A 12,717-nucleotide genomic window follows, 5' to 3' on the forward strand; every position below is an offset into this window, starting at 1 on the left:
GGTAATTTTTAAAGGCAAAAAAATAGTACCATACACTTAGCACAGACTGAGATACTTTCAACCATTTGAAAATGCATTCTGTGTTAATCTACTTTGCAATACCAAAAAACAGCTCTGCAAAGTGTTTGTACTCAGTTGTTTCTAATTAGTGAATTAATTCATTTATATCAGTTTCAGTTTTGAATTAAGGACTGTGAAAAAAAACACCACCTTAATATAATTGAATGCAGAAATTAGTTCATATTTCTTGTAGCTGAGCAAATTAGAATGGAATTTAATATATCCAGTTGGGCATCCACATTATTATTGTTCTATTACACTGGGATTCAAATTACATCTCTTTTTTATTAAAAACTTTAGCTTTGACAAAGTTTATTTTCATTTGTATCATTGCAGTTTATTTGCTAAAGAACATTTATTCATAGATATAGCTATAGCTATAGATATAGATATAAGATATATTACATAGAATAACTTTTTTATCATACTATGAGGAAATAGATTAGAAACATTTAATTGCAAACTATAATGAATGCAGCTTTCTCTGTAGGGGCAATTAGTGGTTGGAGAGGAGGCATGACTTGGATGTGCAAGTGTGAAAACAAAGCAGAAAAGAAGTTAAGTTGATACTAGTAATCTATCCTTTGGAGTATTTTAAATTCAGCTCATTTAGACATCCTCTCCATAAAAATATGCAATGCATTGTTTTATTTTCTACTGATTGAGACTGTGAATAGACTCAGAGCACTGCTTATATTACAGTTAAAGTGTGGAAAGTGAAGCAGCATAGCTTATTTTTGCACAAGTTGGAGGAGCTATAGCAGGATACAAAGCAGATAAAGAAGAATCATTTGATTTTGGTATCAAACAAAAGTCCAAATCAGACAAACAAATATGGTGAAACAGGGTGTTTACATTTGGTGTAAATTTGGCCATAAAATCACTAACTATCAGTAAAATCTGGTATGCCAAGTTTTTCATCTCCATAGTGAAGGGGATTACAAAATTAGTCCATTACTATCATTTGGATTCACGAGCCTGTAATTATTGGGTTTTTGACTTCATTTTCAATAAAAGAGACATCAAATTTTAAGAGCATTTTCCCCATAGATAGTGCCTTTTCCAATTACAAAAAGAAACAGTTGAGGAGATGTATTCTAATTTTTGTTTGTAAATCATGTAAATGCTGTTATTAAATACATTATTGATTTTTCTTAGCAGGTGCTACAACTATAGAGAAGTATGATCTCAGGACAAATATATGGATCCAAGCTGGGGTGATGAACGGCAGAAGGCTGCAGTTTGGTGTAGCTGTCATTGATGACAAACTCTTTGTTATTGGAGGCCGAGATGGTTTAAAGACGTTAAACACAGTCGAATGTTACAATCCAAAGACAAAAGCGTGGACTGTTTTGCCTCCAATGTCAACCCATAGGCATGGCTTAGGTAACTATTCAGTTTCACAAAGCTATCTGTATATTTAAAAAAATGTAATCAGCAATGTCAGATGCATTGATCACAAGCAATTTCAGTACATGTGCATATCTATATTCATGCAGAAATGCACGAAGGAACTTAGGTGCAGGCTTGTGTAAACAACTGAAATAATATCTGCATATGGTTGGCATCCTAGAGTATGATAATGACTGGACTTAGCTGGTTCTCAAATAGTTCTGTTGAAGTTGTTATAAAGTCAGTGGTAAGCCATCGTAGCTATATGATGTGACTAGTAAACAAGCCATGATTGTGGAGACAGCCCAGTGAATAGGACATACATATCACGTCCCCATCATGTGTTTAAAAGCCTGGACAGGTAAAAGTATATGTAAGAGTGCTCATGGTACTTTGTGTAAGTGTTCATCTATGTGTGTACCAAATTCTAGCTCGTTCGGGCATAGTTTTATTATATATGCAACATCAATAGAACATGGTTATAGGGCCACCAAGAACACATGGTGATTTGCTGGAATGATACCTTTGTCAAAAAACTGAAATGACTTAAAAGTTAAATGGAACCAAACAGATATTGGTGCTTCTGTGGAGGCGATTGTAGAAATAAAAAAGGTGTGTATAAATCATTGTTTATTATCTATATGCATTTTAATTAAGAAAAGGACTAAAAAAAAGCCTGTATTTTACTGACTTGCAATATGGTGGCCTTAAAATATTTGTCAGTTATCCTACTGTGAGTAAAAATTGAATCATATCATTTTTTTTAAAATCCTGGGGTGCCTAATCTGTGCCCCTCTGGATATTAGACTACAGTTCCCATCCCCTGCGGCCATTGTCTGTGCTGGCTAGATCTCATAGAGTCCAACAGCACCTGGAGGGGCCAATATGAGCTTCCAGTGGTTTGAATCAGTAACTATCCTGTTACTACCCAGATATCTCTAAATTATTCAATCCTCCTTTTCAGAGTATTTCTTTTGTTACCAGACATTCCCCCTATTTCCAGTGTTCAGGTGTCAGTGCTGGATTAGTCAAAACACCACCACCCATATGCAAGAGGTGGGTATCAGCAGGCTTGGCAGAGTCCCAAGGTTTGCAGAGTACCCCCCCACCCCCCAAAAAACTAATGGTAAAACATCTAATGGGCAGGCAGGAGGGGATTAAAATGGAATATCTTGAAGGAGGGAGTGGCTGGCTAACTAGAGGAGTTTCATGTTCAGTTTCCTATTCTAACTCTTTTGGCACTTAATATTTTTTTTTAACGAGAAAACAGCTGTCTTTGTTCACATCTACTAAGTTCATTGACACCAAATATAATAACACGGGTGCATAATTGGCTTTTAAAATAACTGTATACCTTGCACATGCAACAGAAGATCATAACAGATTGTAGGTGAACTTCAAAATACTGCCTTAATTTTCAGCTTCTAAATGATGGATTGTTATTTCATTCAAAGAAAGGTCTTTGTAGCTATAGCTCAGTGATCAAACACATTTTTTATAGTTAGAAGGTTGCCGCTTCAGTCCCTGGCATATTCTTTTGAAGGTTCTCAAGCAGCAGACTGGGAGAGACCTTTAGCTGACACCTTGTAGAGTTGCTCCCAGTCAGAGACAATATGAGCTCAATGATCAATGTCTATAGTAAAAGGAAACACGAGATCTTCAGAAGGAGAGAGAGAGGCTGCAGTCTAGGAAATCTTACTTTTAATAAGTGTTTTCAAGGATTAGTTTTCCAGGTGCTAAGGTTGTAGTTCTTCCTCCAATAAATGCAACTATCATGAACATTAACTATGTATGGATTATGATTCTGCTACAATGCAAGTTGTGAAAAAAGCTTAGCGAAAAATATTTTGCAGCAGTGGTTACAATAATATAGACACCATTTGGATAGCTTTGAACAGCACATTGTGAGGGGATAACAGCAAAAGATTACGATGGTTTTTCCCCTTCCCTTCCAACCTCTCCCACAACTGGGATACCCTAGGGGGTGCTGGATCTTTAACATGAGGACAAAGAACATGTATCCCAGATTTGAAGGACTTTGAGCTGGAAGAAGGAAGAGGAATAAATTCTAGACTCTCATATTTATGTATCCAGGGGCTTAAATTGCTTGTTTCCCTTATAGCAAGGCTCTTGTAAGGCTCTGCTTTCACTGCTTTCTCTGCTTTCTGCCTGGACAGAAATATGAAAATTCATTTCATTGCTTCTCATGAAAAGTAAATTTGGGAAACTTGTTCACAACTTGCATTGTACAAAAAGTTCAGCTTAATTCCTAGCAATGGATTTCTCTCTCGTTGTTTTACCATTCTAGGACAGCCGTGGCACAATACCCTTTCCTCTGCCATAAATTTCTTCCTTTTATAAGTCTATTTCAATTAATTGGCAGTAGATAACTTTAACAATCCTTTCAATCTCTGCAAGATAATTTGTATTGCATTTTAAATCAAGGTCTAGTGATAGTTAGCAATATTCTTATTCCATTTTCTTATTCTTTTAATCACAGCCTATAGCAGTTTAACAACAGGTCTGTCAGTGTTTGCAGTGGATTAAATCACTGTGCAATGGGGACATAGTCCAATCATTTATATCCTTATCAGCAATTTCTTAGAGTTCAACAGCATTTTCCAACAGAAATGTGGATATAATCCCTGCTTATTATGCTGACTCAACAAGTACAGACAGTGATTATTAGCAAAGAAATCAGCGCCTAAAATACATACCTTTGCAATGCTATATTATATATGTCTGGGGAGAAATAAGTCCCACTGAGTTCAATGGGGCTTACTCTCCAGAAAGTGGATATAGGATTGCTGTTTTAGTTTTCCATAATATAGGCTCTTTTGTGCAATTGACGTTTGGTTGGAGGTGGGTGGGTTAGATATCATAATATATACTTTAATTGTTGAGTAGTTCTGTAGTACTATCAGATTTAGTCTACCAGACTAAAGCTTCCCCTAAATTAAGGGTTGGAGAACTGTTGATCAGTAGTCAGGCTGCTGCATATACTTCTGCCTGGTTTGGCTTGACTACCTGGTATTTGTAAAAGCAGAGGATCCATAAAATTACTTCTACTACAATTAGCAAGTACACTGCTATGCTATTGGAACCTATAATTTGTCAAACGGAATTTTATCTTCTCTTATACATGAGTGATATAGTCTAGGAGCTATGTATTGACCCTTCTTTTCAACTGAATTATCTTTCTTTTGTATATATTTTACTCCTTACATGCTATTGTCCCCATGCACCCGGGACTATACTGGCTCCCCATTAACCAACCAGGTTGTTGGGAGGGGCCAGGTCTAGTTTGTGTTGCCTCTTCTTCTTCAGCTCTCCCCTTCCACCCAAGATAACAGCTCTGTGTGCACCAAGTTGTTTCACAAAACAATGTGACACCTAAGTGTACTTTGACTAGTTTATTATCATTAGTTAAATGAATATTTTTAACTGTGTTTTGTGCTGTGTTTGTATAATGGCTTAATCTTATAGAAATCCAGAGAATTCCTTTTGTTAAAGCCATACCAATGAAAGTATCTCATTTTAAATTTTTGGCCACAGAAATTGTGTTGGTGAATCCGAGATCCCTGTTGTTGTCAATAATATAGCACAGTGTGACCTCAAGGTGAGGTCATTTCAGGTAATGCTGATATCTAGAGCTGAGATGGAACACTTCACGCAATTGATCTGTTGATACTTCCTTTTATTTTCTGCCTGTTTCTAATGCCAAGAGACTAACCAAAGTAGTTGTTTTTCTCTAGGATATATATTTTCTGTAGATACTCATTGTTCTTCAGGAGTTAAGAGGTAGCTCTGTTGCATAGGTGAGCCCTGTTGCTCTTTCAAACAAATGGTTGTCTCCTTTATGGCACAGCTGATAAACATTATTCTATAGCCAAACTAATGTGATGTGGGAGAGGAATTAATTCATTTCCCGACATCTTTTTCTTTTGCTAACAGCAGCCTTGGGAGGGCTGAGAGTTCAGTTAGGGCCATAGCTTTGGAGCATGGAGTCTACTCCTTTCCCTTCATGCTATGTCTCTAATCTAAACTGGCTCCCTATTAGCTGTGCAGAGAGAAATATGCATCTATCTATATCTTTATTCCTTATGCAGTCAATAGATTCAGGAGAGCAATAAAAGAAACAGCAACAGTAAAGGGCCTGGAATACTGTGCTGTGTGTGTGGAAGGGAGCAATATGATAAAATGAAGTAAGAGCAAAGAAGGAGAAATAACTGAATGGCCAAAAAACAATCTTCCCCTTCACTTTTGGGAAATAAAAAATGGCTATACCTTTTCCATCTTTTGATAGAAGATAAAATTTCCAGGCATTGTAGCACATCCTTTGTGGATAAAGCATGTCAAATTACAGACAAAAAGGTGCGTGGACTTTTAGACAGCACACATTTAAAATTTGCCCTTTTTAAAAGGGGGGAAATAAATATATATAACATTATTACTTTGGGCCATCACTTCATCTATGCATAGTTAACTATGCACACGTGAATATGGACTTTCTTTTATCTGAGAAGGGCAGGGTAGAATAGCTCCCTATCCATTTTTATCACATCCTACATTATTCACACTTTTTTATAAATTAAAAAGCTCCAAGTGTGATCTTTCTTCATAGATGAGCTGCTCTAACCCCTTGATAATTTTTGATTGCCCATTTTTGAACCTTTGCAGATCTACAGTATTCTGTTTGGGGTTAGATGACCAGACACAGTATTCCAACTGTAGTGTCATCATAGATCTGTATAAAGACATTGCAAACTTTGCAGTGCTCTGTGAAACATCTTTCCTAACTATCAATAACATGGAATTAATCTGTTTCTCAGCTGCCTCACACTGGGTCAGCATTTTCATTATTTTCATTATGCTATATACTATAGCCCCAAGGTCCTGGGCCTGGTCAGCCACTGCTAATTTAGACCCCATGAAATTAAGATCTCTTACCCCATTGTTCCTCACTGATCACTTGCTAGCATTGCATTTTCCATTTTACTACCAATTCATCCATTTGAAGAGAACACCTTGAGCCTCTTCACAATGCCTTGTTTTAACCACGTCAAACAATTTGGTATCATCAGCAAACTTGCCCACCACACTGCTGCTTGGTTTATTTATCCATAACAGTATTTATATATCGCTGTATTATCAAGATATATCACAGTGATTTACAACGATATATAAATATAAAATCAGAAAAAGTTAAAAGCAAAAAAAGAAATTAAAAACATTGTTGTTGATACTGTGTCCATTTTTAAATCAATGTGTATAGGAAAAACAACAACACACCATCATGGACATGGTAGATATACAAAAGGGAAAAATAGCATACGTAAAAAGAGCATTAGCATCTAATCATAAGGAAAAGAGTTAGAGGGTAAAATAGACAAATGAGAAGGAAACAAATGGAGGAAACGCTAGTTAAAGCTACTTCCAAATGTATTTATACTTTATGGGGACTATATTGAGATCAGGGTTTCATATGCTGGTGCAACTCCAGCTGAACGGAGGATGTGAGAGTTAAGCCAACCTAACCCAACTGCGGAGGCAGTGAGAGATTGTACTTTCTTGGGCTCCATGATCACTGCAGATGGTGACAGCAGCCACAAAATTAAAAGACGCCTGCTTCTTGGGAGACAAGCAATGACAAACCTAAACAGCATCTTAAAAAGCAGAGACATCACCTTGCCAACAAAGGTCCGTATAGTTAAAGCTATGGTTTTCCCAGTAGTGATGTATGGAAGTGAGAGCTGGACCATAAAGAAGGCTGGTGGCCTAAGAATTGATGCTTTTGAATTATGGTGCTGGAGGAGACTCTTGAGAGTCCCATGGACTGCAAGAAGATCAAACCTCTCCATTCTGAAGGAAATCAGCCCTGAGTGCTCACTGGAAAGACAGATCCTGAAGCTGGGGCTCCAGTACTTTGGCCACCTCATGAGAAGACTCCCTGGAAAAGACCCTGATGTTGGGAAAGATTGAGGGCCCAAGGAGAAGGGGACGATAGAGGACGAGATGGCTAGACAGTGTTCTCGAAGCTACCAGCATGAGTTTGACCAAACTGCAGGAGGCAGTGGAAGACAGAAGTGCCTGGCGTGCTCTGGTCCATGGGGTCACAAAGAGTCGGACACGACTAAACGACTAAATGACAACAACAACAACAACCCAACTGCACCAAGAACTTCCAGGCTCAACCAGAGATCCTCTCTAGATCCTAATCCTGCTCATTGCAGCAGATCTTGCTATAGGATTGTTCCCCTACAAAGCCAAGTGTCCCATCCCCGGTTTAAGCTCTAATTCTCATTAACTAGAATAATTAATGTTATTCTCACTAGCCACAGCTTTAAACAAGAGATCTTAAACAAACCACAGTTCCCCATTGCCCAAGTTTATACAGCCTCATTCATGGCAGGCACGTCCAACAGGTAGATCGTGATGTACCGGTAGATCACTGAACGACTGTGGTAGATCACTGGTAGATCACTGGCTCCCCCCAAAGAAGCTCAACAACTGTGGCTCCCCTTAAAAAAGCTCAGCATTTTTGCCCTGCACCCCAAAAAGTGGGCCTTTCCTTCTCCCTAAAAATAGTTCAACAACACTGACCAGAACCCCCCAAAAGGGGGTTGATCACTGCCAGTTTTTAACTCTGTGAGTAGATCACAGTCTCTTGGGAGTTGGCCACCCCTGATGTAGAGGAATGCCAATGTTTTCTGTGAAATGTGAACACGAGCTGTAGAAAACATCACTGATTTGAAGTAGAACAAGGAAGTCATGTTTTCCATTTGTCTGTACAGGTTTCTCTTTTGTTTTGCTTTTAACTTTAAGTTTGTGTCTCTTTGATCTGCATTTTTATTATGTACATCTTCAACACTGTGTTTAAACATGGAACATAAAATATGCTAAATGTCCAGATAAAATTATTGAGTCCCTGGGATGTTCAACATGAACTTTCAGTATGCCTGAGCAATGTGAAGTTTTTGGTTTTTTTTATAACCACTGCAGGTTTATTACTTTCGGAATAATGAAGATGCTTATTTAATTTATTTTTAAAGCCCTGGGAGCCCACATATTTAATAAAAGCTCTCAGCAACATTAAACTACCCTTAATTAAGATTTCCTGTTAAATAAAGAAAACCTGTATAAGGAGCATCTTCTGTAGATGTAGCTATTTATTTACCCAGATAAACATATCATGATGCAACTTATTTTCCTTTTTTTAAAAAAAAATATTTTTATTAGCAGTTTCAACATAAGAAATTGTCAAACCATATAATCGCTTACATTAATTTCCTCCCCTTTCCCCCTCCCTTCCCTCCTTCCCTCCCCCCCCCCCCACTAAGGACTTCCCTCAGCTCCTCTCTCTGATTTCTCAGCCCATATTATTCTCTGCATGTTATAAAATTGTACATATCCCTACATTATCTATCTAACATGTTATCAACCAATAAATTTGTGTGTGTTTATTCAGAACCTGGCAAGGAGTCCAGTTCATTTTGTTGTCTTTTTAGGTAATTTGTAAAAAGCTCCTATTCTTCCTTAAAGTCACAGTTGTCCTTGTCCCGCAATTATATTTAGCAAACTTTGCGTAGCTCAACAGTTTTTCTTGCCACTGTTCTTTCTTTGGGATTTCCTCATTCTTCCATCCTTGTGCTATCAAGACTCTCGCTGCTGTTGTGGCATACATAAATAAATTCTTTGTTTTTCTTGGCAGGTCTTTTCCTACAATCCCTAACAAAAATGCTTCTGGTTTTTCTACAATTGTCATTTAAAACATTTTTTTCAATTCATTGTATAGCATTTCCCAATTTTTTAAAAAAATTCCCACTACATTCCCACCACATATGATAAAAAGTCCCTTCTTTTTCTTTACATTTCCAACATATATTTGACCTGGTTTTATACATTTTTGCAATCTGTACTGGTGTAGTATACCATCTATACATCATTTTCATATAATTTTCTTTCAAGAGAGAACAATCTGTAAATTTCAAATTTACTTTCCACAGTTTTTCCCAATCCTCGAATTGTATATTATGTCCTATTGTCCTGTGCCCATTTGATCATAACCGATTTGACCGCCTCATCTTTTGTTTAGCAAAATACTATATGCTTTCTTCAGCAGCTTCCCTTCTCCTTCTATAACTTCTTTTTGAAATCTAGAAGTTGTATAACTAAACCCTGATGTAACTTATTTTCCTATTGGTAGTACAGAATTCTGTTTTTAAATAAAACACACTCAGACTTGTTATACAGAGAGAGAGAGAGAGAGAAGGAATATTCTACAAATAAAAAATAGCTGAAGAGTGAGGGCTTTGGAATATGTATGTGTGCCACTACAGTGGCAGACAGAGAGAAACTCTAGATTCAGGTAGGTAGCTGTGTTGGTCTGAAGCAGTCGAAATATATATATATAATTTAAAATGTACCTGAAGAAGTGTGCATGCACATGGAAACTTATACCAAGAACAAACTTAGTTGGTCTCTAAGGTGCTACTGGACAATTTTTTTATATATTTAGAGAGAAACTCTGTTAATGGAACAACACCTGTACCCCTCAAAGAGCCCCCATTATGCCTCATTGAAGTTCTGTGGGCGTAGATGCACATAAATGTAAATCAGGTACATTAAATCTACACACACATCCATCAGCAGGGCTGCTCCTACCATGAGGCAGAGTGAGGCAGCTGGAAAGTCGCTAGAAGGAGTGCCATGTGGTCTGCCCTGCAGCCCCTCAGCTAGCTTACTGCCCTAGCTAGGCTAGGTGAGGCAACCTCCTACCCCACCGGCGATGGGCCCAGATCTGTGGGCAGGGGGAAATGTCAGTGGTCTATCTTGTTTCAGGTGCCTAAAGTTCTTGGGCCGGCCCCGTCCATCAGTATTCTCAGTGAACACACGCTAGGACTGCATTTCTTTTTATCTTGTTTTATTCTTCATTTTAGTAATAATTTTTATATTTGTGGTTTTTATTCTGTGCAAGCTGCCATGTGTGGACCTTGCCTGGGAAGGTGGTATATACATATTTTAGAATAATACGAACTGAAAAGTGCATCCTTCCCTAACATGTCAAATAAGATCCAATAAGTACACGTGCTCTGGAGTTGGTATAGCTAATTTCAACCAAGGTTCTTTTTTTTTCAGCTGGAATGTGCCGGGATGGCATTCTGGCACCTCTCAGGTGGGCACCAGAAGTGCAGGGAGAGATCTAACCACCTTTATCAAAGCCCCACTGTGCCTTTGGCTCATGAGGAGACCCTCCCTGGACCCCACATGGGGATATCCTCTCCTCCTGAGCCAGAGGTGCAGCGGAGCTTTGGCGAGTGATTGCCTCCCAGAGGAAAGCTGCACCTTAGCTGAGCAAGCCCCCATGCTGCCCCTCTTTGGGGTCAGTCTTCTGTGGGAAGTGGTGTTCCAGCAGCTTTTTCTCTGGAGAAAGAAAAAGCACTGGTTTCAAGAATAAGAACAATAATAGTTCTCGATCGTTTGCGTCAATGGAAAGGAAAGCTGGAGAAAAAAAGTATTTGCAAAAAGGCCCCTGCCACACTAGCCACAAGGTGTAAGAAGTGGCAGTAACTCCTTCATAGATTCTCCCCCTCCTGCCCCAAACCGCCACAAAATTGCTCTGTTAGAATATAAAGTAATGAATGACTTCCTGACAAGAACAATGCAATAATATGCCTGGGGAGATTTCATGGAAAAAGATGTACCATGGATGGTTTAGATATAAGTTGGGGGTTGAGTCCATTCTCTGTCTGTGTACTGTGTTGACCACTGCCTCCAGAGAGCTGTGAGGGGAATATTAAGAGAACAACAAGCATTTTGCCATCTAGGAGAACAAAATTCAGATTAACATAGCATCGTCGAGAGAATTTTCATGTCTGCTCCAGAAAAATGTGAAACCCTACAAATGTAATTAAAATAATTCAGATATATTGTTTCAGCAATGGCATCTGCTCTCTGAGTCAATGGAATACTTTAAAGCCCATTTGGTGAAGTAAAAAAAAAAAAGGCATAGAAATAGGAGTTTGATACACACATTGGACAATAACCTTATGACTTTTAAAATTGATATGCAAAACCATGACAATAAAAGGTTGAATCTCAGATACAGCCATTTCCTATTTTACATTTGATGAAAGGCTAGAGCAAGTACTAAACCTCAGTGAATTACGCAGGAAAATATCTATACAGCATGAATGCCTCCATGCAGAGTGCATGCTATGCCATGAATTATTATGCAGCTTTCCTTCGCAGAGCAAAGCTCTGCAACAGAACTCAGGTGATCTCAGTTTCTCAACTACAAGTCCATGTGCTTTGATCATGAACAATTTTATGATCTTCGCAGGGAGAAGTATATTGCTACATTAATATGGTGTCCAACTCAGTGTGCAGCTGTATACCATGTAGAATATTCAGCAAACTTCTAATAATTTGAATAAACCTCTAATAAAAAACATCTTCCAACAGGTGCCAGGTATAAATTAGCTGCCAAAAGGTATGGGTATGACTAAGTGCGGAATCATCACATCAAGTAGAAGTTGTCAAGGCAGCTAGCAGTGTTTAATCCCAAGGGACTGTCCCACATTCAGGTGCACCTACTAGAAAAAAATACAGTTTATATAGAATTTTGCACTTTTGGCCTTGGAAGAGAGGTGCTACCATGTGCTAATAGGAACAACAGTCTGACATTTCACTACAGACTACTTAAAAATAAATTGAGTTCTAGCTATTAAAAGAAATGAACCGAAAAGTTCATTCGAAAAGAGGACTTTTAGCCTTAGCTATCTTTGAAACAGTTTGTCTTTCTCAAGCTACTGTTCTGCCTCAGAAAATCCATCTTCCGCTATCTCAAGGAGAGAGGTTTGAGAAACACTTAAAATCACCAATGCTATTAACATTACAAAACCTGGAATTGTTTAAGATAGGTCAAGAGTTCTGAAGTCTGAAAATGAGCAATATATCTCGGGTATACTGTTTTTCTGCAAGCCCAAGAACCAATGTTCATGGCAGCCCTCTTATGAGCTGTGTTGGTGCATGAGAAGCTGTCACTGGGATTGCAGGTGGACTTTCACTGTGGCAAAAAGACAAACTGTGAGAATGTGGTTGCTATGCATGCAGCTGCTGCAATTTGAATAATATTGGGGGGGGGGACACATAAAAGGTTACTAGCCATGAAAGCTGAAGGAAACACCATTCTATGAGAGTAAGAAATGTCTCATGCTGTGGAAAGAGAACAGGGGAAGACCCTCTCCTTCATGCCTTGATTGG

General features: G+C 38.3%; 1 protein-coding gene across 5 annotated transcripts in view; it reads left to right on the forward strand.

Moving 5' to 3' along the window:
• KLHL1 (kelch like family member 1) overlaps nt 1–12,717 on the forward strand; it is a 127,678-nt gene that overhangs the window by 86,273 nt on the left and 28,688 nt on the right. For 3 of the 5 annotated variants that reach the window (XM_028728397.2, XM_028728392.2, XM_028728393.2), the window contains exon 7: nt 1,219–1,446. In XM_028728397.2, the coding sequence (XP_028584230.2) occupies nt 1,219–1,446 (228 nt within the window). The remainder of the gene's footprint in view (nt 1–1,218; nt 1,447–12,717) is intronic. The other 2 variants (XM_028728394.2, XM_028728395.2) reach the window with 1 other exon arrangement.

This window comes from Podarcis muralis, chromosome 4 (assembly GCF_964188315.1).
Source record: "Podarcis muralis chromosome 4, rPodMur119.hap1.1, whole genome shotgun sequence".
NCBI lineage: Eukaryota > Metazoa > Chordata > Lepidosauria > Squamata > Lacertidae > Podarcis > Podarcis muralis.